The 22,769-nt window shown below is 45.3% G+C and overlaps 2 protein-coding genes and 1 pseudogene across 4 annotated transcripts in view; all 3 read left to right on the forward strand.

Moving 5' to 3' along the window:
- Atg16l1 (autophagy related 16 like 1) overlaps nucleotides 1–6,110 on the forward strand; it is a 40,603-nt gene extending 34,493 nt beyond the window's left edge. For all 3 annotated transcript variants that reach the window (XM_004662262.2, XM_004662263.2, XM_004662264.2), the window contains 4 exons: nucleotides 3,133–3,282; nucleotides 3,370–3,417; nucleotides 3,996–4,097; nucleotides 4,749–6,110. In XM_004662262.2, coding sequence (XP_004662319.1) covers nucleotides 3,133–3,282; nucleotides 3,370–3,417; nucleotides 3,996–4,097; nucleotides 4,749–4,842 — 394 coding nt within the window. In that variant the 3' untranslated portion in view covers nucleotides 4,843–6,110. The remainder of the gene's footprint in view (nucleotides 1–3,132; nucleotides 3,283–3,369; nucleotides 3,418–3,995; nucleotides 4,098–4,748) is intronic.
- LOC101615753 lies at nucleotides 5,727–14,067 on the forward strand (annotated as a pseudogene).
- Nucleotides 14,068–16,854: 2,787 nt separating this feature from the next.
- The window catches only part of Sag (S-antigen visual arrestin), a 43,813-nt gene continuing 37,898 nt past the window's right edge, over nucleotides 16,855–22,769 (forward strand). The window contains exons 1-2 of the mRNA XM_045148352.1: nucleotides 16,855–16,920; nucleotides 20,808–20,868. Of these exons, the coding sequence (XP_045004287.1) occupies nucleotides 16,855–16,920; nucleotides 20,808–20,868 (127 nt within the window). The remainder of the gene's footprint in view (nucleotides 16,921–20,807; nucleotides 20,869–22,769) is intronic.

Here is a 22,769-nt window from a genome sequence, read left to right on the forward strand (position 1 = left end):
GGCACTTGCCTGCAAAGCCTAAGGACCCATGTTCAACTCTGCAGGTCCCACATAAGCCAGACTCAAATGTGGCATAAGAGCACAGGTTGCACATGCGCACAAGGTGGTGCACAGGTGTCACAAACATCAGGAGTTCAATTTCAGTGGCTGGAGGCCCTGGCATGCCAGTTTTCTCTTTCTCTCCTCTCACATTAAAACAATAAGAAAAAGGCCAGTCTGTTGGGTTTGCCTCATAAAAAACTTTAGCCAGGCACATCTTTAATCCCAGCACTGGGAGAGATAGAGGTAGGAGAATCACCATGAGTTCAAGGCCACCCTGAGACTGTATAGTGAATTCCAGGTCAGCCTGTGCTAGAGTGAGACCCTATAGCAAAAAATAAATTAATTAATTAATTAAAAAAATGTGTGTGTGTGTGTATAATTTTTTTTTATTTTTATTTTTTGAGAGAGAGAGAAAGAAAAAAGAGAGAAAGAGGCAGAGAGTGAGAATGTATGTGCCAAGAGCCTGTAGCCACTACAAATTTCAGATGGATGTGCATCTGGCTTACATGGGTACTGGGTCCTTAAGCTTCTCAGTCAGGCACCCTAACCACTAAGCCATCCCTGCTGCCCTAAAAACTATATTTTTATTTATTGATTTGAGAGAGAGAAGATAAAAGCAGACAAGGAGAGAGGAAGTATGGGTGTGCCCAGGACCTCCTGCCACTGCAAATGAATTCCAGATGCATGTGCCACTTAGTGCATCTGGCTTTTTGTGGGTACTGGGAAATTGAACCCAGTCTATCTTTAATTGCTGAGCCATCTCTTCAGCCCAACACCTATATCTAAATTGTGCTATTCCTTACCACAAAGTAGTCTAATAGGTAATGAGTGGATGCAACAAGATTCTCACCTTATCTTATACAGTTTAAAATGAAAAAGGAGTACAGAACAAGTCAGTAAGGAGTGGTGTAGTAGAGAAGGATGCCTTTGTCCAAGGATGGAGAAGTGGATGAGCTTTATGTTTCAGAGAAGCCATTCAAAGATACACCCTGCTCAAACAGCTTCTGTGGCTGTCATGCAGAATGGGCCAATGAGATCAGTAAGGGTGAGTGGGACCAAATGTCTTGCACCTTAAGCTGTTGGACACCGAGAAAAAAAAAATGACTTTGAGTCTAATGACTTATTTTTAGGCCACTTTTAGAGGGCATATTGGGATAAATTGAAAACAAAATGTTGATGAGGATCTGAGTTTATATAAGAAGGGGACAGTAAGAGATGGCTGGTGATCTTGATGGATAGAGGGCACCTGGAGCCATAGCCCACATGGCTGGCCTGTGAGGTGTGTGAAAAGTGGGAGAGGAAGAGGACAAAGGGCAGGGCTTCAGATGAGTGAGATGCAGCATGTTCCAGAGGCCTCACAGGATGCTTCTAGCTACTAGGCCCACTTTAAGCTGTGCTTATAATCTTGGGCTGTTGTCCCTTTTTTGAGGCAAGTCTGACATACTGGCCTTTGTTGAGAGAGAGAGAATTGGTGCATCAGGACCTCAGCCACTGAACTTGCACTCCAGATGCTTGCGCCACCTAGTGGGCATGCATGACCGACCTTGTGCTTGCCTCACCTTTTGTGTGTTTGGCTTACCTGGGATCTGGAGAGAGATCAAACATGGGTCATTAGGCTTCATAGGCAAGTGCCTTAATCGCTAAGCCATCTCTACATCCTCTGTCTTCATTTTTAATCCTGAAATTTGGCCTTAAAACATGAAATTTTAGCCCAGGCATAGTGATGCATGCTTTTAATCCCAGTATTTGGGAGACATGTAGAAGGGTCGCTGTGACTGTGAGGCCAACCTGAAACTACATAGTGATTTCCAGGTTAGCCTGTGCTAGAATGAGACCCTACCTTGAAAAATAAATGAAATTTTAGAGTAGAACTGGATCTTACAAGTCCATTAAGGCCCACCCCTTAATAAAACCCCAAATCTCAAGGGAAAGGAGTTGGGCCACATATTTTAACAGCATTGAGATAAATCCCTTCTTAGTTAACCTATCAAAAAAGTTCATTGAAAAGTTAAAGCAAAATCATTTCACAAGTGGTCAGCACCTCCTTTAACTGTCACCAGCAAGAGATCTATTAGATGACCTGTGATCTGGAGCACAAAAGAGGGCTGGGAAAGAAGCAACGGAGGTACACACACAGTGATCACTGCCCTGAGGTCCCCAGTTCCATGTCTAGAGCAGCTATGCCCGCAGTGGACAGACTCAGCTGAGTGTAGAAGGTTCACTGTGAGAGACTCCCAGGCCCACACAAGTAGGTTCTTTGCCAGCCTTGTACAGAGGGTAAAATTATACCATTAAAGTTGTACTAATTGGGGGCTCATAGCTAGAACACATGCTTAGCATTCCTGTGAGGCTGTAGATTCAAACCCTAGCACCAAAGAAAGTAAAAAGAAGTAATACTAATTGGTTAGTGGCCCCTGTTTGCTCTTGCTATCAGAAGTTGAGAGAGATGATGATTTTGTTCTAAAAGTGGGCAAGAAAATTCCTAACCAGATTCTTAAGTTCTGGTACTGTAAGGAAAGTGTAAGAGAAAAGCAAAAGAGAACACTGGACTTGATCTCTACAGACTGTTTATGGAGAGAAGCAGCGAGGGGCCTCAGCCTTCCTCCAGGATGAAGGCTGAACCACTGAGCCAGACTGGGGTTCAAACTTATCAGGAGGATCCTGAGAAACAGACTAATAGGTGCCATTGATAAGGAAGCCATAGCTGTTTGTGTCCTTGTTCAGAATAGGCTTCTTTAGCCAGGAATGTCTAAGTGAGGAGACTCAGATGGTCCCTGGTCCTTCAAGGCCATCTAGGATAAGGGGAGTACATCAATCAGGGAAGGTGTCAGACTTAATAAGGCTGAATACCTCTGTTACTTCTTTATTGCCTGCTAGTGTTAGGGATAGTTATTAAATCTTTAGTTCCCTCTAGTTTTCAGTACCCTTTGGTTACTTAAAATTATATAGTTTGGAAAGTAATGTGGTCATTATGAGCCTGGGAACACACTACTGCATAGATAGCAACATCTTCTCTGACTTAACATCCTATTTAACTAGAGATGTTTTGTCCATTTATGTTAGATTTCTTGGTCTTTTTATCTGTCTTAGGTCAGAAAGTGTGGTCCGAGAGATGGAACTGTTGGGGAAGATTACTGCCCTGGACTTAAACCCAGAGAGGACTGAGCTGCTGAGCTGCTCCCGTGATGACCTGCTGAAAGTCATTGATCTCCGGACAAATGCTGTGAAGCAGACATTCAGGTAGTAGCCCAGACCCAGTCCTGGCTGCTATGTGCTGCTGGGTGAGTGTGCTAGGCTGCCGGGTAACGTGTCTGCTGTTTGTTTTAGTGCACCTGGATTCAAGTGCGGCTCTGACTGGACTCGAGTTGTGTTCAGGTTAGTAGCTGTGGCCCACCCCCTGCTTAGTTTATCTTGACAGTTATTACCTGGACACTTGAATATTAGAGAAGTAAAACATAATTTGCCCAGTGTCTCGCCTAGAGATTGTAAGAATGAGTCTGCTTGTCATGTTGTAAGTCACTCCAGTGTGTCTATCCTTTGTGGTGCTCCTTTGTGAGTATGTGAGCAAAGGTGCAGTGGGTCAAAAATGATTGGCTGGATGCTTGGTTCTGAGGGGGCTGCCAGCGTCTCCTTTCCATCCACCCATTTAAGCGACACACTTTAAGGGAGGGGCAAGGGTCCTCTGCCTGCTCTTCTGAGCCACAGGAGCCACTCCATGGGGGGAACTTCAGCTGCTAGCAGGCTGGCTTTGGTGCCCTCTGTGCTGTATGAGTCTAGGTGGTTCCAAGCTCCAGGGTGCTGTGGCCACTGCTCTTCAATAGCCATGTGAACTAGAAGGGTGGGGAAGCAGATTTGGCTGTGGTGCCCTGGGATGCCAGGTCCTGCTGTGTGAGTGCACAGGGTCATTCATGACAAGGACCCATAGCTCTTGCTCCCTTCACTGTCTTCCCCAGCCCTGATGGCAGTTACGTGGCAGCAGGCTCGGCCGAGGGCGCTCTCTATGTCTGGAGCGTGCTCACAGGGAAGGTGGAGAAGGTTCTTTCCAAACAGCACAGGTAAGGGGCACCCGTCATCACACATCCCCAAGAGTGTGAGCAGAGCCCATGACTCATCCCAGAGATGTTTTCTTTGGGCTTGAACTTCAGTGGGGCCTGGTGGGGGGGGAGGGGTGCTCCCCCAACTCCTGCAGGGATGGCTGAGCAAGATTTGTAGGGACAGTCTTCACTCAGCAGTACAGCCGACCACACTGGCTGCAGGTACAGCCATTGAACCTTAGCACTGTGTAAAGGGCCAGAAAACCCTTCCCTACCATTCCTCTTCTACTCATTCCTTCATCTCTTCCTCCCCCTTTCTTGACTCCCCTTTTTGTTAATAAATACGCAGATTCTAATCCCTCCTACACGTGCCACCTTTCCCTTCTACCAGTTAGGCAGTTCTGAGTCCACTTTTTGTTCGCTTGTGCTGCCTACCAAAGTCCACTGCTAATTCAAATGCAGGTGCAGGCTCTACAGCTTCATGAACAGCTCTTCCTGCTTCTCAGTGCTGCTCCTTGGTGTGAACCAGATATGGCTGGGCTATCAAAGGGATAAACACTGCCACATAGGACAGCTTTCTTAGCGTTGCTCCCTGCTGTGGGCAGGAATGGCTTTCTGCATGTCTGGCCAGGTAGGAGCTGACTGAAATTTTCTTCTGATCTTTCCTTAAAGCTCCTCCATCAATGCGGTAGCATGGGCCCCCTCTGGCTTGCATGTCGTCAGTGTGGACAAAGGAAGCAAAGCTGTGCTGTGGGCACAACCTTGAGGCCTCCCCCCCCCCTCAGGAACAGCACAGGACCCCCACAGCACTGTCCAGGAAGTGGTGTTATAGAGAAGAGCTGGAGCCATGTGGTGCCGAGGTCCTCCCATGACATTTGACAGAGGTCTCGGAAGAGCCTGGAAGAACCAACACTGACCCGACCTGACTCTGCATTCCCAGCAGAAGTTCGGGTGTTGTCAGTTCAGTTCAGGTGGAAAACACTACTAGCTCTGGGCTTCCACACCTCATTAGGGAGCACAGGACCCCTGCTGAGTGGCCCACTGGACACAGTGCCAAGGACAACCCACGCATCAGGCATTGGCTCCCCTGTGTTGCTTCTGTCCTCCAAAGTCTGTTGTGGCCTGGTGCACACCTCCTTGTCATGGAGACTCAACTGCAGCACTGCGTCAGCAGAAGCCAAACACAGGGCCCTATCTTGACATCAGGGGCCGGGGGGTGGAGGGTGCTTCTATACTGGGTGTGATCTCGTCTCACTGCTGAAATTTCTCCCATCTCTTCACTTCCCTGGAACTCCCAGAATTTTCATGCATCTATCTATTTCTTGGTCAAGAAATCTTGATTTGGTTTAAACAAAAAACTTTTTTTTTTTTTTGTTTTGTTTTTCGAGGTAGGATCTCACTCTAGCACAGGCTGACCTGAAATTCATTCTGTATTCTCAGGGTGGCCTCAAACTCACAGCGATCCTCCTACCTCTGTGCCTCCCAAGTGCTGAGATTAAAGGCATGCACTGCAGTGCTCTGCTAAACAAAATTTTTTTAAGAGTAGAGGGTGCGTGCCAACCTTTGCCAGTGAGTGAGTGTGTGCCACATTCTGCTGGTGACAGGAGTGGGAGTAGTTGAATCCAGCCTGTGCCCCTGTGGCAGGCCCGCATGCAGCGGCCCCCGCGCTCTACTCGGGAAGCCCAGTCCAGGGACCGAGTGTGATGAGGCCGGGACAGCATTGTCTTCACTGTTGTACCTGTGTCCATGGTCTGAGCGCTACGCCTGCGTGTCTACAACACCTCGGTCTCCTCACCATTTAATTTGCACTTTATTTTTCCCCCACACTTGTTCTCTGGACAGAAGGGATATGAGTGCTAGAACGGGAAGGGTGAGGCAGCCTTACCTCTGACTTTCCTGCCTACAACTCCCTTCTTACTTGGCTGTCAGAGCTTGTGTTGAGGGAAGGCCAGGGCACATCTTATTTATTTAATTATGTGGCCCAACAACTTGATTGTAAATAAAAAAATAAAATTCTGTTATATGCTTTACAAATTCCTTTGCTGCTTGGGATTTTTTTTTTTTTTTTCTTTATCCTTGAGAAACAAGAAGGAAACAAACTGTTTTGCTTTTCTGGTACAGAGCCTTGTCTTTCTGGTAGCTAGCTTTATCGGGTTTGCTGAGATGAGATCTCACTGTGTCTGTAGTCCAGGCTGGCTGTTAGACTTCCCAGTGATCACCCTGCCTCCGCCCCTTAAGCACTGGGACGGCCCGGTCATGCTGTCACCCGGCAGGCACCTAGGGCTTGTAAAGAAGGGCTAGAGTCTTGTTTGTCCTCACTCTGCAGGTGGCCCCATCCCTCATATTGCCACTCCCTGTGGAAATACAAGTGTTTGAACAAAGGGAAAACGGAAGATGTGTTTAGGTGAAGATGGTGAAGGAAGTGCTAACTCCTTATATTGCAGGCAAGAAGTTTTGTTTTTCGTTTTATCAAAAAATAGAAAAGGGGCTGGAGAGATGGCTTAGCGGTGAAGGTGTTTGCCTGCAAATCCAAAGGACCCTGGTTTGATACCCCAGGACCCACATAAGCTAGACACACAGGGGCTGCATGCATCTGGAATTCGTTTGCAGTGGCTGGAGGCCCAACATGCCCATTTTCTCTGTCTCTTTCTCAGAAATAAACAAATAAAAATAATTGTTAAGCAGAAAAGAAGGGCTTGGGAGATGGCTCAGTGGATAAAGGGCTTCTTGCTGTGCACTGTTTGGATCCTCAGCAACCATGTAGGTGCTGGATAGGCATGGCAGCCCACCTGTCATCCCAGCATTTAAGAAGCAGAGCCAGGGGGTTCCTGTGGCACACTGGCCAGCTAGACTGGTCACATGAGAGAGGCCCTGCCTCAGAAACAGCAAGAAGTGATCAGCCTCTGGCCTACACACAGATGCAAATGCACATGTAAATGCATGCAGACTATATATGTGTGCACACCTTTAGCAAAAAGGGATTAAAGGTGTGCACCACCACACCCAGCACCAAGTAGACTTTTAATGCTAACTAGAAACTGATTATCTATAATCATTGTATATCAAAAGCAACTCTGAAAAGTAAAAAACTGAATAAAATTTCTAATACCATTTTCATCATTGCATCTGTCAGCTACAGAGCATTACCATGTATAGAGAGTTCATAGAAACATTTTCCATTTACAAATACTGAGTTTAATGATCCAGTGAATAGAGGCCCTAAATCTAATGTTGCCTTCTGTGAATCATACTAGTTTTGTACCATATGCCACCAACCTAGGCATCAGTAGGCTTGGAGGCCATTGGGCATGGAGCCACCTCACTTCAGGCCTGAGCCTCATCTCTCATTTCTAAGCATCACAGTTTTCCCTCCTCAAGACTTAGAATAGCACAGGAAAGGGAGGAGGCTTCCAGAGACACGGGGACTTTGCTGAGGTCCATGAAGTTCTTCTTGGTCAAAAGAATAGAATCTGGGGCTTCCGGTTAAGATGGAAGCTTAGGAACCACACCAAAGCAGCCTAGGGGAGAAAAAGGCAAAGAATACCCAGCAAAATACACACTTTTGCTAAAAAGTGAGGTGTATAAGAAAAAACAGCAGCAGAGAAGTAGGAGAGATCCAGAGCCTGCACAGGCAGGCCTAAGCAGCTCCGGCAGTGGCAGATCCAACTCCAGCAGCAGTATCAGCGGCGGCTACAGCATCGGGGGCTCCAGCAGCGGCGGTGCCAGGTCTGTGGGGCCACAGCTGCCAGGCTCAGCTCGCCCCACAGGAAAAGCCAGTGCCCAGCTCCAGAAAACAGAACAGCGGTCCAGCAATCCAGCCAGCCTACTTGAACCCACAGGGCACCAAAGGGGGATGCAAGCAGAGCGCAGGATAACTGAGACCAAAATCATCCAAAAAGGTAACTGGGATTGCACCAGGGAAGGGTCTCACTTGGTCACAAGCTGACTTGGAACCCTCAGCAGACCAGAAATCTTAACCTGTTTGTTGATAGTGGATCTGGTGGTTATAATACCTACTCTTGCATAAACACTTGGTGCCGTTTTTCACTGAATGTAAAAATGTACATTGTTTAGTTAAATTTTAGAATCTATCTGTATTTTGTTCCACTCAGCCTACTTGAATACTCCCATAGCAGGCAAACCCAACCCCTAGGAACACCTTTGTAGATACTCTGAGAGTCTTTAAGAGCCACACTTAACACCTTAAGCTCCTACTCTGAAGATATATAACATCAGAACGATAGATACAGCTAAGAATACCCAGCTAACTAGAAAATCCACGCATTAACTTAATTCAAGATGGAAAAATATATACATTATAACACAAGAAACACTAAAAGTCAAGACAATATAAATCTACCAAAAAGTGTTAATGCATCAGAAATGACCTCCAGTGAGAACAAGTTAGAGGAAATGCCTGAGAAAGATTTCAAAAGAATGATTGTAAATATGTTCAAAGAAGTCAAAGAAGAAATCAAAGAGGAAATCAAAGAAGACATAGGACACCAATTTAATGAAATAAAGAAGTCAGTACAAGACATAAATAAGGAAATAGAAATAATAAAGAAAAACCAGGCAGAACTACTAGCAATGAAGAACACAGTTAATGAAATTTAAAAAAAAACAAAACACTTTATAAAATCTTACCAGTAGAATGGATGAAGGAGAGGACAGAATAAGTTAGAAGACCAGGTGGCAGATCTAATACAGTCCAACAAAGAGAAAGACAAACTAATAGAAAAGTATGAATGGGAATTTCAAGATATTTGGAACACTATGAAAAGATCAAACAAGAATTCAGGGCATAGTAGAAGGAAAAGAATTTCACTCCAAAGGCATAGTAGGCATCTTCAACAAATCATAGAAGAAAACGTCCCCCAAATAGGGAAAGAGGTGCCAATGCACATACAGGAAGCCTTTAGAACACCAGCCAGACAAAACCAGGAAAGAACCTCTCCTCACCATATTATAATCAAACTTCCAAACACACAGTCCAAAGAAAAAATATTGAAAGCAGTTAGAGAGAAAAATCAAGTTACCTACAAAGGCAAGCCCATCAGGATTACAGCAGATTACTCACACAAACTTTAAAAGCCAGAAGGGCTTGGAGTGATGTATTCCAAGTTCTGAAAGATAACAACTGTCAACCAAGGTTACATTATCCTGCAAAGCTATCCATTCAAATAGATGGAGAAATAAAGACATTCCACGACAAAAGCAAGCTAAAGGAGTATTTGAAGACAAAACCAGCTCTACAGAAAATACTTGATAGAATCCTCCATGCTGAAGAAAAGGAAAAGCACATATATAAGGAACCTGGAAAAAACAAGCAATACTCAAATACTAGTTAACACAAGAGAGCAAAGGTAGAACTGGAACTACAAAAAAAAAAAAAAAGCAAACATAAATACCTTTCAATAATATCTCTTAATATCAACAGCCTCAATGCCCCAACCAAAAGACAGGTTTGCAGACTGGGTTAAAAAGCAGAATCCTACAATTTGTTGTCTCCAAGAAACTCACCTTTCTACAAAGGATGGACATTATCTTAGGGTGAAAGGTTGGAAAACATGTTTCAAGCAAATGGGCCTAGAAAAGAAGCAGGGGTTGCTATCCTAATACCTGACAAGGTAGACTTCAGTCCAATGTTAGTCAAGAAAGATAAGGAAGGTCACTTTATATTGATTAAGGGCACACTCCAGCAGGAGGACATTACAATCCTAAACATATATGCACCTAACATAGGGGCTCCCAAATTCATCAAACAAGCACTATTAGAACTAAGGTCACAGATAACACCAAACAGTGGTAGTGGGGGACTTCAACACCCCACTCTCATCAATTGACAGGTCATCCCGGGAAAAAATAAACAGAGGCCTCTGGACTAAATGAGGTCATAGGAAGAATGGACCTAACATATATACAGGACATTTCATCCAAATGCTGCAGAATATACATTCTTTTCAGCAGCACATGGAACATTCTCTAAAATAGACTATATATTAGGACACAAAGCAAATCTTAACAAATTCAGGAAAATTGAAATAATTCCTTGCATTCCATCTGACCACAATGGAATCAAACTACAAATCAATAGCCAGAAAGGCTATAGAGCATACACAAAATCATGGAAACTAAACAATACACTACTAAATGATGAATGGGTCAATGAAGGAAATCAAAAAATTTATAGAGTCAAACGATAATGAGAACACAACATACCAAAATCTCTGGGACACAATGAAGGCAGTTCTAAGAGGTAAATTTATAGCCTTAAGTGCCTATATTAAGAAATTAGAAAGGTCGCAAGTAAATGACCTAATGCTTCACCTTAAAGCCTTGGAAAAAGAAGAACAAGGCAAACCAAAAATCAGTAGATGGGAAGAAATAATAAAGATTAGGGCAGAAATTAATGAAATAGAAACAAAGAAAAAAATCCAAAGAACCAATGAAACAAAGAGTTGGTTCTTTGAAAGGATAAACAAGATTGATAAACCCTTAGCAAATCTGACCAAAAGAAAGAGAGAAGAGACACAAATTAATAAAATTAGAGATGAAAAAGGCAACATCACAACAGATACCAGAGAAATTTTAAAAATCATAGGGACGTACTATAAAAACATGAAAATCTGAAAGAAATGGATGATTTCCATGATTTATATGACCTACCTAAATTAAATCAAGATGAGATTAATCACTTTAATAGACCTATAACAAGTATGGAGATCCAAGCAGTTATCAAAAATCTCCCAAATAAAAAAAGTCCAGGCCTAGATGGATTCACTGCTGAATTTTACCAGACCTCCAGGGAAGAACTAACGTCATTGCTTCTTAAGCTTTTCCATAAAATAGAAAAAGAAGGAATCCTACCAAACTCCTACGAAGCCAGCATCACCCTGATACCAAAACCAGGCAAAGATAGAACAAAAAAAGAAAATTACAGACCAATCACCCTCATGAACATACATGCAAAAATTCTCAACAAAATATTGGCAAACAGAATATAAGAATATATCAGAAAGATCATTCACTCGGGCCAAGTAGGCTCTATACCAGAGATGCAGGGATGGTTCAACATACACAAATCAATAAATGTAATACATTATATAAATGGACTGAAGGACAAAAATCATATGATCATGTCATTAAATGCAGAAAAAGCAGTTGACAAAGTCCAACATCCCTTCATGATAAAAGTCCTACAGAGACTAGGAATAAAAGGATCATATCTCAATATAATAAAGGCTATTTATGACAAGCCTACAGCCAACATATTACTAAATGGGGAAAAACTGGAAGCTTTTCCACCAAAATCAGGAACAAGACAAGGGTGTCCACTGTCCCCACTTTTATTTACTATATTAGTCTTAGCCATAGCGATAAGGCAAGAGACGCACATAAAAGAGGTACAAATTGGAAAAGAAGTGATCAAGTTATCATTATTTGCAGATGACATGATTCTATATATAAAAGACCCTAAAGACTCTACCAGCAAACTGTTAGAGCTGATAAATACCTATAGCCACGTAGCAGGATACAAAATAAATACACAGAAATCAGTAGCATTCCTATATGCTAACAACAAACGCACAAAGAATGAAATCAGAGAATCACTCCCATTCACAATTGCATCAAAGAAAATAAAGTACCTTGGAATAAACCTAACCAAGGAAGTAAAGGATCTCTACAGTGAAAACTATAAAACACTCAAGTGAGAAATTGCAGAAGACACTAGGAAATGGAGAAGCATCCCTTGTTTCTGGATTGGAAGAATTAATATTGTGAAAATGGCAATCTTACCAAAAGCAATCTACACATTTAATGCAATCCCCAACGGCATTTTTCACGGAAATACAAAAAACTATCCAAAATGAATAGAATCCGAGTTCTACCTCTGGCTGAGGGGAGACATGACACTCCAATCTGTCCCAGAGATCGAAACATCACAATGCTGTCCTGTTGCTTACAGGTCTCTACTGTTAAGCTCACCCATGGTTCTGAGCTCCAACTCAAAAGACAACTTTCTTCCTCTTGTCCATCTCCTTTCTCCCCGATGCTGCCAAGCTTTTCATCCTGCCTGCCCTCATACCTAATTTATTTATTTATCATTAGAGACAGAGAGAGTATAAGAATGGGTGTGCCGGAGCCTCCAGCCACTGCAAACGAACTCCAGACACATGTGCCACTTTGTGCATCTGGCTTACATGAGACCTGGAAAATTGAACCAGGGTACTTAGGTTTCCCAGGCAGGTGCCTTAACTGCTAAGCCATCTCTCCAGCCCCCTAATTTTTTAATTAAAATAAAATATGGGTTGGAGAGATGACTTAGCAGTTAAGGCACTTGCCTGCAAAACCAAAGGACCCAGGTCTGATTCCCTAGGACCCACATAAACAGATGCCCAAGATAGTGCGGTGTCTGGAGTTCATTTGCAATGACTGGAGACCCTGCTGTGCCCATTCATTCCCTCTGTCTCTCACACTCACTACTCTCCCCCTCTTCTCCCCCTTCCTCAAATAAATAGAAAATTTAAAAATTAATAAAATGGATATTATCTCTTTTATTAATTTATTTTTATCTTTTCACAATTTTTATTAACATTTTCCATGATTATAAAAATTATCCCATGGTAATACCCACTCCTCCCACACTTTCCCCTTTGAAATTCCATTCTCCATCATATTATCTCCCCATCTCAATCATTTTACTTACATATGGATATTATCTCTTAGCAATTAAAATTAGCCTGTATCACTATAGGCAAAATATATGTATATCTCAGATGAACCAAGGCCCATAAGTCATGTAAAAGAATCATTACATATTGCCTAATCCTGAAAATAATCTCTTCAAGTTACCTAGTTTGCCTAGAAAAGGGCAGTTTAGAAATTTTCTAAACATGTAATAGAAGAATATTTGAACAATTTAATTATTTGGGCGGGGTTATCTTGCTTGTAAATCCTGTGCTAGTTTTTATTAGCCTCAGTTTCAAATTAATATTTGAAAATGTTTTCAGTGGATTTATATTCACAAGGTCATTTCCCAATCCAGTATGATAAGATGCCTTATTCATTTTTTTGTTTTGAAACAGGGTCTCACCCAGACTGACTGTGTATCCAAGCTGCCTTTGAACTCACACCAATCCACCTGCCTCAGCCTCCTGAGTGTGGGGATGTTTGGGGTAAGTCACTGTGCCTAGTCAGGCCTTACTTATTTTTTTTTTTTTTTTTTCTGAGAGGTAGGGTCTCACTCTAGCCCAGGCTGACCTGGAATTCAGGATGGCCTCAAGCTCACGGTGATCCTCCTACCTCTCTGCCTCCCAAGTGCTGGGATTAAAGGCGTGCGCCACCACGCCCAGCTTCAGACCTTATTCTTAACGCACATGCTGTGCATGCATTGTCCCCTGTCATACATGTAAAGCCCCTCTTACAAGTGTCATCAGTGCCCAAGGAGTCTGGCACAGCAGTGGTTCTGTGTCCCACGCCATCATTCGCAGTATTGCCCCCACGGGCCACCAGCACACAGTGGGGTTCCACCAGCAGTGGGAAGAAAAGGCCAGGGAAGAGTTCCAGGGGCATCGTGTGGGCCAATGGGTGACCGTGCGCACCCAGGATGTGCGCCGCAGTGGCTTCGGTGTGAACCACGTGGCTGACTCTGTCTTCCTAGACATCCCATCACCCTGGGAGGCTGTGGGTCATGCCTGGGATGCCCTCAAGGTTGAAGGTGGATGCTTCTGCTCCTTCTCGCCATGCACTGAGCAGGTGCAACGCACATGCCAGGCACTGGCAGCCCAGGGCTTCACAGAGCTGAGCACCCTGGAGGTGCTGCCCCCAAGTCTATAGCGTGCGCACCGTTAGCCTGCTCCTGCCTGACCTAGGGGCCAGTATGAGTCCTGATGCAAGCCCGTTTCGCAGCGGCACACCCATGAAAGAGACTGTGGGCCACACTGGCTACCTGACATTAGCCACCAAGACCCCAGGCTACTGTGCCTGAGTAGAGGTCCATGAGGCTGGCAGGGAGGCCAGAGGCTGCCTTCTCCGGTCAGCAGCTCTTGCTTCCTTGGAGCCAGGGAGGAGGGTGGCGCTGATGGAAATGCGTTCTTCATCTTCTAGGGAGGAAGTCTCCACCCTGTCACTGCCTGGCTCAAGCTCTGTCCTGGCAGTTGTCTGTTACCAACATGAAGTCTGCAGTGAAATAATAATAATAATAATGATGATGATGATGATGATGATGATGAAATAAATTAAATTTTAAAAAGAGCCAAATATGGCTCCTGATGTTACCAGAAGGGAGAGAGGGACAAAGCCTTGAGGCTGACCTTTCTCCTTGACCTTTTTGCTTACATAATGCCTGAGGAGCTTAATCAGGTCTGTTGTTCTTGAATATCCCCATCCTGATGTCCAGGAGGAGAGGGATAAGCAGTCTATTTCCAGAACCCAAAGAGGTTTAGGATAAAAAAAAAAAAAAAAAAAAAAAAAAGCAGCTTCCGGTTAGCCTCACTTCCTTCCACTGCACCGCCCCAGGCCAGCTGGACAGGTCGTGGATCTGGGACCCTCTGAGAGGAGACTGGGGCTTCTGCTTAATGCGCAGAACTGCTGAACCAGCCAGTACGCCATCTCGCTAATCCAATCTCTGCTCCTTAAATCAGATTTGGCCTCACACTGTGGTCTCAGGGCCGAGATCCTCAGCAGATCCCCTACAAATTCCCCACGGGTCAGCTGGGGTCCTCACCCTTGGCCCTGGGCTGTCGTCTGGTAGGCTACCATCAGCTGCCTCAGAGCAGGGCCTGGCTGCTCAGCCTTTGAGCACACGGCATCCTCTCCTGACCTCCCACGCCATCCCATCTGGTTGGTGAGAAATCACAAGGTATGTGACCACTAAACCCAAGCCTTGTCACAAAGCAGAGTGGGCGCAAGGAGGGACAGATACGTTCCTGTATGCAGGCGATCCGGGTTTGCCTTCTCTATGGCTGCTACAAGATTTCATTTAGAAGGGAAACTTGGGCTGGAGAGATGGCTTAGCAGTTAAGGAGCTCACTTGCAAAGCCAAAGGATCCCGGTTCAATTCTCCAGGACCCATGTAAGCCAGCTGCACAAGGGGGGGGGGCATATGCAGTTCGTTTGCAGTGACTGGAGGCCCTGGTGCAACCATTCTCTCTCTCTCTCCCTCTCTCTCTCTTAAATAAATAAATAAAAATAAAATACAGTATAAAAGGAAACTTGCAAGGCATTTCACCCCCACTGTGAGAAGGCTTTGGAATTGTCTTCCAGACTGGGGAGAGGGGACAGAAACAGTAGGGGAAAGAAAGCAGAGCTTGGCAGGAACTGTGGGGGATCGCATAAACTCTTGACAACTGCACTGGGAAGCAGTTATGCTATCAAACGATTCAGGAACATTTCTGTGCACTGACCCTAAGACACAGTGATGAAGGTCAGAAGTGGTGCACACCTTACCGTCCTGGCACTCAGGAGGCTGAGGCAGGAGGATCAATAGCTTTGAGGTTGGCCTGGGTGACACCCTGTCTCCAGAGAAAGAGGGTCAGAAGGAGGATCTAGTCATGATCAAACTTCTTGTGCTATTATTTTGAGATAGGATCTTACTACATAGCCCTGGTGGGTCTGGAACTCACTAAACTCTTAGCGCTGCTGGCTCTACCCTCAGAACGCTGGAGTTAAACCATGATAGAATGTTAGTCAACCTTACCAATGTGTGACACTGAAGTTTCTTTTCTTTTTTTTTTTTTTGGTATCAAGGTAGGGTCTCATTGTAGCCCAAGCTGACCTGGAATTCACTACATAGTCTCAGGGTGGCTCCTAAGTGCTGGAATTAAAGGTGTCACCATGCCTGATGACACTGAAGTTTAAATGGAAAAATCAAAACTCTATAGGAATCCAGCTGGTGAGATTTACTGAGATGTTTGAAGCTTACTGAGAAAAGAGGACACACTTTAAATGCTTAGCAGTGAGGTTCAAGCTAAGCAAAGAGTTCTTTTTTTTGTTTGTTTGTTTTGTTTTTTTGAGGTAGAGTCTCACCCTAGCCCAGGCTGACCTGGAATTCACTATGTAGTCTCAGGGTGGCCTCGAACTTACAGTGATTCTCTTGCCTCTGCATCCCCAGTGCATTGAAGGCATGCACCACCACACTCAGCAAGAGTTTGCTTTTAAAAATATGTTTTTTAAATTTATTTTTTAAAAATCTTTTAAATTTTTTTTTATTTATGAGAGAGAGAAAGAGGCAGACACAGAGGATGGGCACACTAGGGCCTCCAGCCACTGCAAATGAACTCCAGATGTAAGCGCCCCCTTGTTCATGTGGCTTATGTGGGTCCTGGGGAATTGAACCTGGGTCCTTTGGCTTTGCAGGCAAGTGCCTTCCTTATCTGCTAAGCCATTCCTCCAGCCCTTATTTATTTATTTAGTTGCAGGCAGACAGAGAGAAAGAGGGAGGAGGAGAGAGTAGGTGCATGCTAGGGCCTCTTGCTGCTGCAAAGTCCAGGTGTATGGGCCACTCCATTCATCTGGCCCTTCATGGGTGCTGGGGAATTGAACCTGGACCAAAAAGCTTTGTCAGCAAGCACCTGCAACTGCTGAGCCATCTCCACAGCCCAAGAACTTGTTTGTATCAAATATGGATGTTGGAATAGGAGAAAGGAAAGGTCCAGAGGATGTAAAGGCATCTCATGAGTAGACATTTTGCCTGGAATGTTCCTCCCCTTATGTTTGGGATCACTATACTTCCCCAGCCCTCCAAAACCTGACGTCTTCCCAAGTGACAGACAACATGGCCGCGAACGTGAAGAATGCTAAGTCCCATGTCATCTTCAAGAAGGTCTCCCGAGACAAATCGGTAAGTAACGCAGAAGTGAGCGGCTTCATGGGAATTATTGTAGCAGTAGTAGTAGTGGTAGTAATGATGATGATGATGATGATGATAACAATAAATAGAGCTTTTTCAAGTATAGCCATGATCAACATCTATAGCAGACAGATTCAAGTTCGCTGAGATGAACTTCCAGACCAGGCACAGTTATGGAGGAAGGGATTTATTGAAGCTCACAGATCCAGGGGAAGTTCCATAATGGCCAAAGAAGCTGGCCTGCCTTCACAGGTCCAAGCAGAGAGAGAAGCACAAGCCTAAAAGTCAAAAGCCACACAGCACAGCACACTTCATGAACTCCAGCTAGGTGCACTTTGCATATCTTTAGGTTGAAATCTGAAACCCACCACCTCACCTTAAGATCCAGCCAGTGACACAGCCTACAGCCAGGTGGCTGCAGAAGCAAACTACAAACAAATAAAAAACTGAATATATTAGGGGCCATCTATTCAAACCACCACAACATTAAACCCCTGTGAGGACCCAGGCAGCTCTAATGTAGAGTCTGTGTGATCAATGAGACATAAAGGGCTGAGGAACCTGAGACCACAGCCCCTCCTGCCTAATCAGACACCCTTTTGTCTATAGCAATGCCATCCTGATTATACCCGTCTCTCTGTGGAAATCCTTTGATCTTTGGAAAAAGAAACTTTGTTCTGTTTCTTTTCTGTTTGGCAGTATCAGTGATTGAATCTAGAGCCCAGCACATGCTAGGCAAGCACCCTCCCCCCACTTAGCTATATCTCCACCCTAGCTTTACTTTTTATTTTGAGACATGGTCTCACTAAGTTGCCCGAGATACCCTTAAACTTGTAATCCTCTAGCCTCAACTTCCTGAGAAGCTGAGACTACAGGCATATGTTGCCAAGCCTCACTTCGTGTTTCCTATGTTGACGTTCCTAGGGAACACAAAAGAGGGTCCATCAGTTAATGTCTCGCACAGTGGAGTCATTTCTGTGGTGCCCTCTGGATGTCCCAGACATGCTATGGCAGGCTTCAAAGCCAGCTCTCTGTGATTCTCCTATGACATGTTGGGCTGCTGGCAAGATGGCTGCCCAAGCTCCACATGGCTCCTCCCTTAACATCTATCGGTCTGTGACTTCTTAGGGTCTCTTAAGGTTCAGGAAAACTTTCCCAGAAGCTCTCCTGCCAACTTCCCTCTTCATGGGTTGGAACTGGGTCACCTGCCCACTCTGAGCCAATCACAGGCTAACCGCTCAGAAGGATCTTGAGTTTGAGGCCAGTCAAGGGGGAGGAGGAGAAGAGAGGAGGAGGAGAAGAGAGGAGGAGGAGAAGAGAGGAGAAGGAGAAGAGAGGAGGAGGGCTGGCTTCTTCTTAGCATGCTACCCCACGAGAATAGTGGATCTGAACAAGACCAGTGACTTGTGTCCAGGAGGAAGGGGGCATGGCTGTGAGTGGGCCCCAGGAGGCTCATCATCTTACAACATAGCCACCTCACTTCTCGACCCCCTGCCGTCCTTCCTCTTCTTGTCCGGGGCACAGAAGATTGTGCCTTTGCTCCCTCGGTGCTCAAAACAGCTTGTCTCCTGAAACTCCAGCCCACACTCCCTCCTTCCACCCACCTGCTTCCTCCCCGCCCGCCACTCCGTCCCTGCTCCCAGCCACAAAGGGGCCGCTGGCCTGGCTTTGCTGCCCACAGGAGCCTCAGCATTCTGTGTAAGACAAGGTTAGTTCCTGTTCCAGAGTGGCTCAGAGGAGGAAACCAAATGGTGTCATCAGAGTGCCCAGAGTGGCGTCTGCCGGATGCTTTAAATAGTCTATGACGAGTGTCTTTATGTCTGTATTGCCCGCTGCTGAAATGCTGTAGCATCGTCCTGGCTTCCTTAGTCCTGGGTCCTAAAGACTTCCCTGCCGTCAGCCTGCATCACCATCCAGTGACCATCCCCTCCTCCAGAGGAAGACCTACAGTTCCAGAAGCATTCACCCTGCTCTGACCCTGGCATGAGACCTCCACCCCACCCCCCAGAGCCCCAGTTCTGATGCCTGGCTGTGTGATATCTGTCCTTCTGACTCCACTCGAATAGAGTCTCCTCCAGAAAGTAGAGTTTTCCTCTTTCTCTTCCCTGCCCTCTGCCTACCTGTGCCCTGGAACTTTGCCCAAATCAAAACAAAGCAGAGAGCCGGCTGTGGTGGTGCACACCTTTAATCCCAGCACTCAGGAGGCAGAGGTAGGAGGATCACCATGAGTTCAAGGCCACCCTGAGACTCCATAGTGAATTCCAGGTCAGCCTGGGCTAGAGTGAGCCCCTACCTAGAACAAAAGAAAAGCAGAAACCTGGAGGGTCGTGTCTGCATCCCTCCGCAGTGCAGTGGGCCTCACCCTGTGCAGAATGAGAGGAGCGGCTGCCATGAGTGGAGATCTAGAGGCAGAGGCAAGCCCCGGCTAATCAGGCCCCAGCAAGCCAGCACTTGGTAAGCTGAGGCAGGAGAAGTGCTGCAAGTTACAGGTCAGCCTGGCGACAAAGTTAGTTCCAGATCAATCTGAGCTTCAGAGTGAGACCCTGTCTCAAAACAAGAACAAAGCGGCTGGGGAGATGGTGAAGCAGTTACAGACGCTTGCTTGCAAAGCCTGCCAGCCACCCACCAACAGTTGGACAGGCATTCATTTGCAATGGCAAAACCCCTCTCTCTCACACACACAAATAAGTTAAAAATAAAGAGCTGGAGTGATGGCTCAATGGGTAAGTGCACTTCCTGAACAAGCAAGGTGGAGAGGGGAGGGTCGGAAACAATATGGGGCTGGAGAGATGGCTTAGCAGTTAGGGCATTTGCCTGCAAAGCCAAAGGACCCCAGATGCAGTTCCCCAGGACCCACATAAACCAGGTGCACAAGGTGGCACATGCATCTGCAGTGGCTGAAAGCCCTGGCATGCCTAATCTCTCTCTCTCTCTCTCCCTCTCTGTCTATTTTCTCTCTCAAGTAAATAAATAAAACTTTTAAAAGGTTTATCATGTACCTGCATAGGAAGCCTATTTCCATAGGTGTAACTTTCTACTGCAGCATCACTTAACAAGGTTACCTGGTTGATAGTAGAGCTAGACTTGCTGGCAAAAAGAAGGAAAAACAGGGCTGGAAGGATCTCCCACATCCAAAGCAGATGGAAGGAGACTGAGAACAGAACACACCTTGCTCAAACTGCATCTCTGCCCGCAGCTGGGAGAGTAGAAAGCCCTCAAGTAGCTTCCAAGTCAGGTGGCTCCTCTTCTCAATAGAGGGCGGGGGGAGAAGGGGCTGGAGAGATGGCTTAGTGGTTAAGGCGCTTGCCTGCAAAGCCTAAGAACCCAGGTTCAATTCCCCAGGACCCACATAAGCCACATGCACAAGATGGTGCATGTATCTGGAGTTTGTTTACAGTCTATCTGGCTCTTTCACTCTCTTAAATTAACTAATTAATTAAAAACTTTTTAAAAAAATGGCTTGGGGGCTGGAGAGATGGCTTAGCAGTTAAGTGCTTGCCTGTGAAGCCTAAGGACCCCTGTTCAAGGCTCGATTTCCCAGGACCCATGTTAGCCAGATGCACAAGTGGGCACACACATCTGGAGTTTGTTTGCAGTGGCTGGAGGCCCTTGCATGCCCATTCTCTCTCTTTATCTGCCTCTTTCTCTTTGTTGCTCTCAAAAAAAAAAAAAAAAAAAAAACCTAAAAAAAAGGACTTGGAATTTAGCTCAGTGGTGGAAAAATGCTTGTCTTGTGTGGATGAGGCCCTGGGTTCAATTCCCCAGCATGGAGGAGGCAAGGAGGGGATACAAGGAGGACAAATGAAAAGATTTGGTGATGCCGACCTTTGTTAGCCATGTTCTTGGGCTATTTCAAGTGGACATGTGTCTCCCTGCAGGTGACCATCTACCTGGGGAAGAGAGACTACATAGACCATATCACCAAAGTAGAGCCTGTGGGTAAGTTAACATTCATGCTAGCTTCCCTGTGAGTTATGGGGCAACCGCCAGATCTTTTATTTAAAAAGAAGCTCTCGGAAACTGGACGTGGTGGCGCACGCCTTTAATCCCAGCACTCGGGAGGCAGAGGTGGAAGGATTACCGTGAGTTTGAGGCCACCCTAAGACTCCATAGCGTATTCCAGGTCAGCCTGGGCTAGAGTGAGACCCTACCTCGAAAAAACCAAATAAACAAACAAAACAAAAACCTAAAAATAAGCTCTCAGGCTGGAGAGATGGCTTAGTGGTTAAGGCCCTTCCTGCAAAGCCTAAGGACCCCGGTTCAATTCTCCAGGTTCCATGTAAGCCAGACACACATGGTGGTGCTTGCAGCTGGAGTTTGTTTGCAGTGGCTGGAGGCTCTGGCACTCCCATTCTGTGTCTCTCTCTCCCTCTCTCTCTATCTCTAAAAAATAAATAAATCTTTTAAAAAAAATAAAAAAACCTCTCTTTATCTGTTTGTCTCTCTCAAATAAATAAATAAAATATTTTAATTTATTTATTTGAGAGAGAGAAAGAAAGAGAGAGCATACCAGGGCCTCTAACCAATGAAAACGAACTCCAGATGCATGTGCCCCTTGTGCATCTGGCTTACGTGCTGGAGAGTTGAACCAGGATCCTTTGACTTTGCAGGCAAACACCTTAACAGCTAAGCCATGTCCAGCCCTAAATAAAAAAATGTTTTTAAGGCTGGAGAGATGGCTTAGCGGTTAAGCGCTTGCCTGTGAAGCCTAAGGACCCGATTCGAGGCTCGGTTCCCCAGGTCCCACATTAGCCAGATGCACAAGGGGGCGCACGCGTCTGGAGTTCGTTTGCAGAGGCTGGAAGCCCTGGCGCGCCCATTCTCTCTCTCCCTCTATCTGTCTTTCTCTCTGTGTCTGTTGCTCTCAAATAAATAAATAAAAAATATTTAAAAAATTTAAAAAAAAAATGTTTTTAAAGGGGAGCTAGGGGATGGCTCAGTGGTTAAAGGTATTTACTTGCAAAGCCTGCCAGCCAGGGTTCACTTTCCCAGTACCCATGTAGGGGCAGGTACACAAAGGGGTACATGCACCTGGAGTTCATTTACAGTGGCAAGAAGTCCTAGCGTGCCCATTCTCTCTCTCTCTCTTAAATAAATACAAAAAGTACATAAAAAGTCTGGCATCATGGTGCACGCCTTTAATCCCAGCACTCAGAAGGCGGAGGTAGAAGGATTGCTGTGAGTTTGAGGCCAGCCTGAGACTACATAGTGAATTCCAGGTCAATCTGGGCCAGAGAGAGCCCCTACCTCAAAAAACAAGGCAAAAAAAAGTATAAAATAAAAGATGAGGGCTGGAGAGATGGCTTAGTGGTTAAGCGCTTGCCTGTGAAGCCTGAGGACCCTGGTTCGAGGCTTGATTCTCCAAGACCCACGTTAGCCAAATGCACAAAGGGACGTACGCATCTGGAGTTCGTTTGCAATGGCTGGAGGCCCTGGTGTGCCCATTCTCTCTCTCTCTCTCTCTCTCTCTCTTTCTCTGTCTCTCTCTGTATCCATCACTTTCAAATAAATAAATAAAAATTAAAAAAATAAACAAAAAAATAAAAGATGAAGAAAATACATGAAGAAACATTATATCATAGACACATAGGTGTCAGATATATACTTGAGAAATGGTCAGAATCATTAGCCACAAGGGTACATAAATTAAAGCCACAAATGGATATTACATACTTATGAAGGTAGCCCAAATAAATGGGTATGGTGACTTGGGCCTGCAATCTCAGCTACTCGGGTGACTGAGGCAAGAGGATCTCAAGTTCAAGACCGGATTGGTTACTTATCAAGACCATGTCCTAAAATTAAATTTATTTTTAAAAAATATTTATTTATGGGCTGGA

The sequence above is a fragment of the Jaculus jaculus genome, chromosome 4, assembly GCF_020740685.1.
Source record: "Jaculus jaculus isolate mJacJac1 chromosome 4, mJacJac1.mat.Y.cur, whole genome shotgun sequence".
In the NCBI taxonomy this organism is placed as follows: Eukaryota; Metazoa; Chordata; class Mammalia; order Rodentia; family Dipodidae; genus Jaculus; species Jaculus jaculus.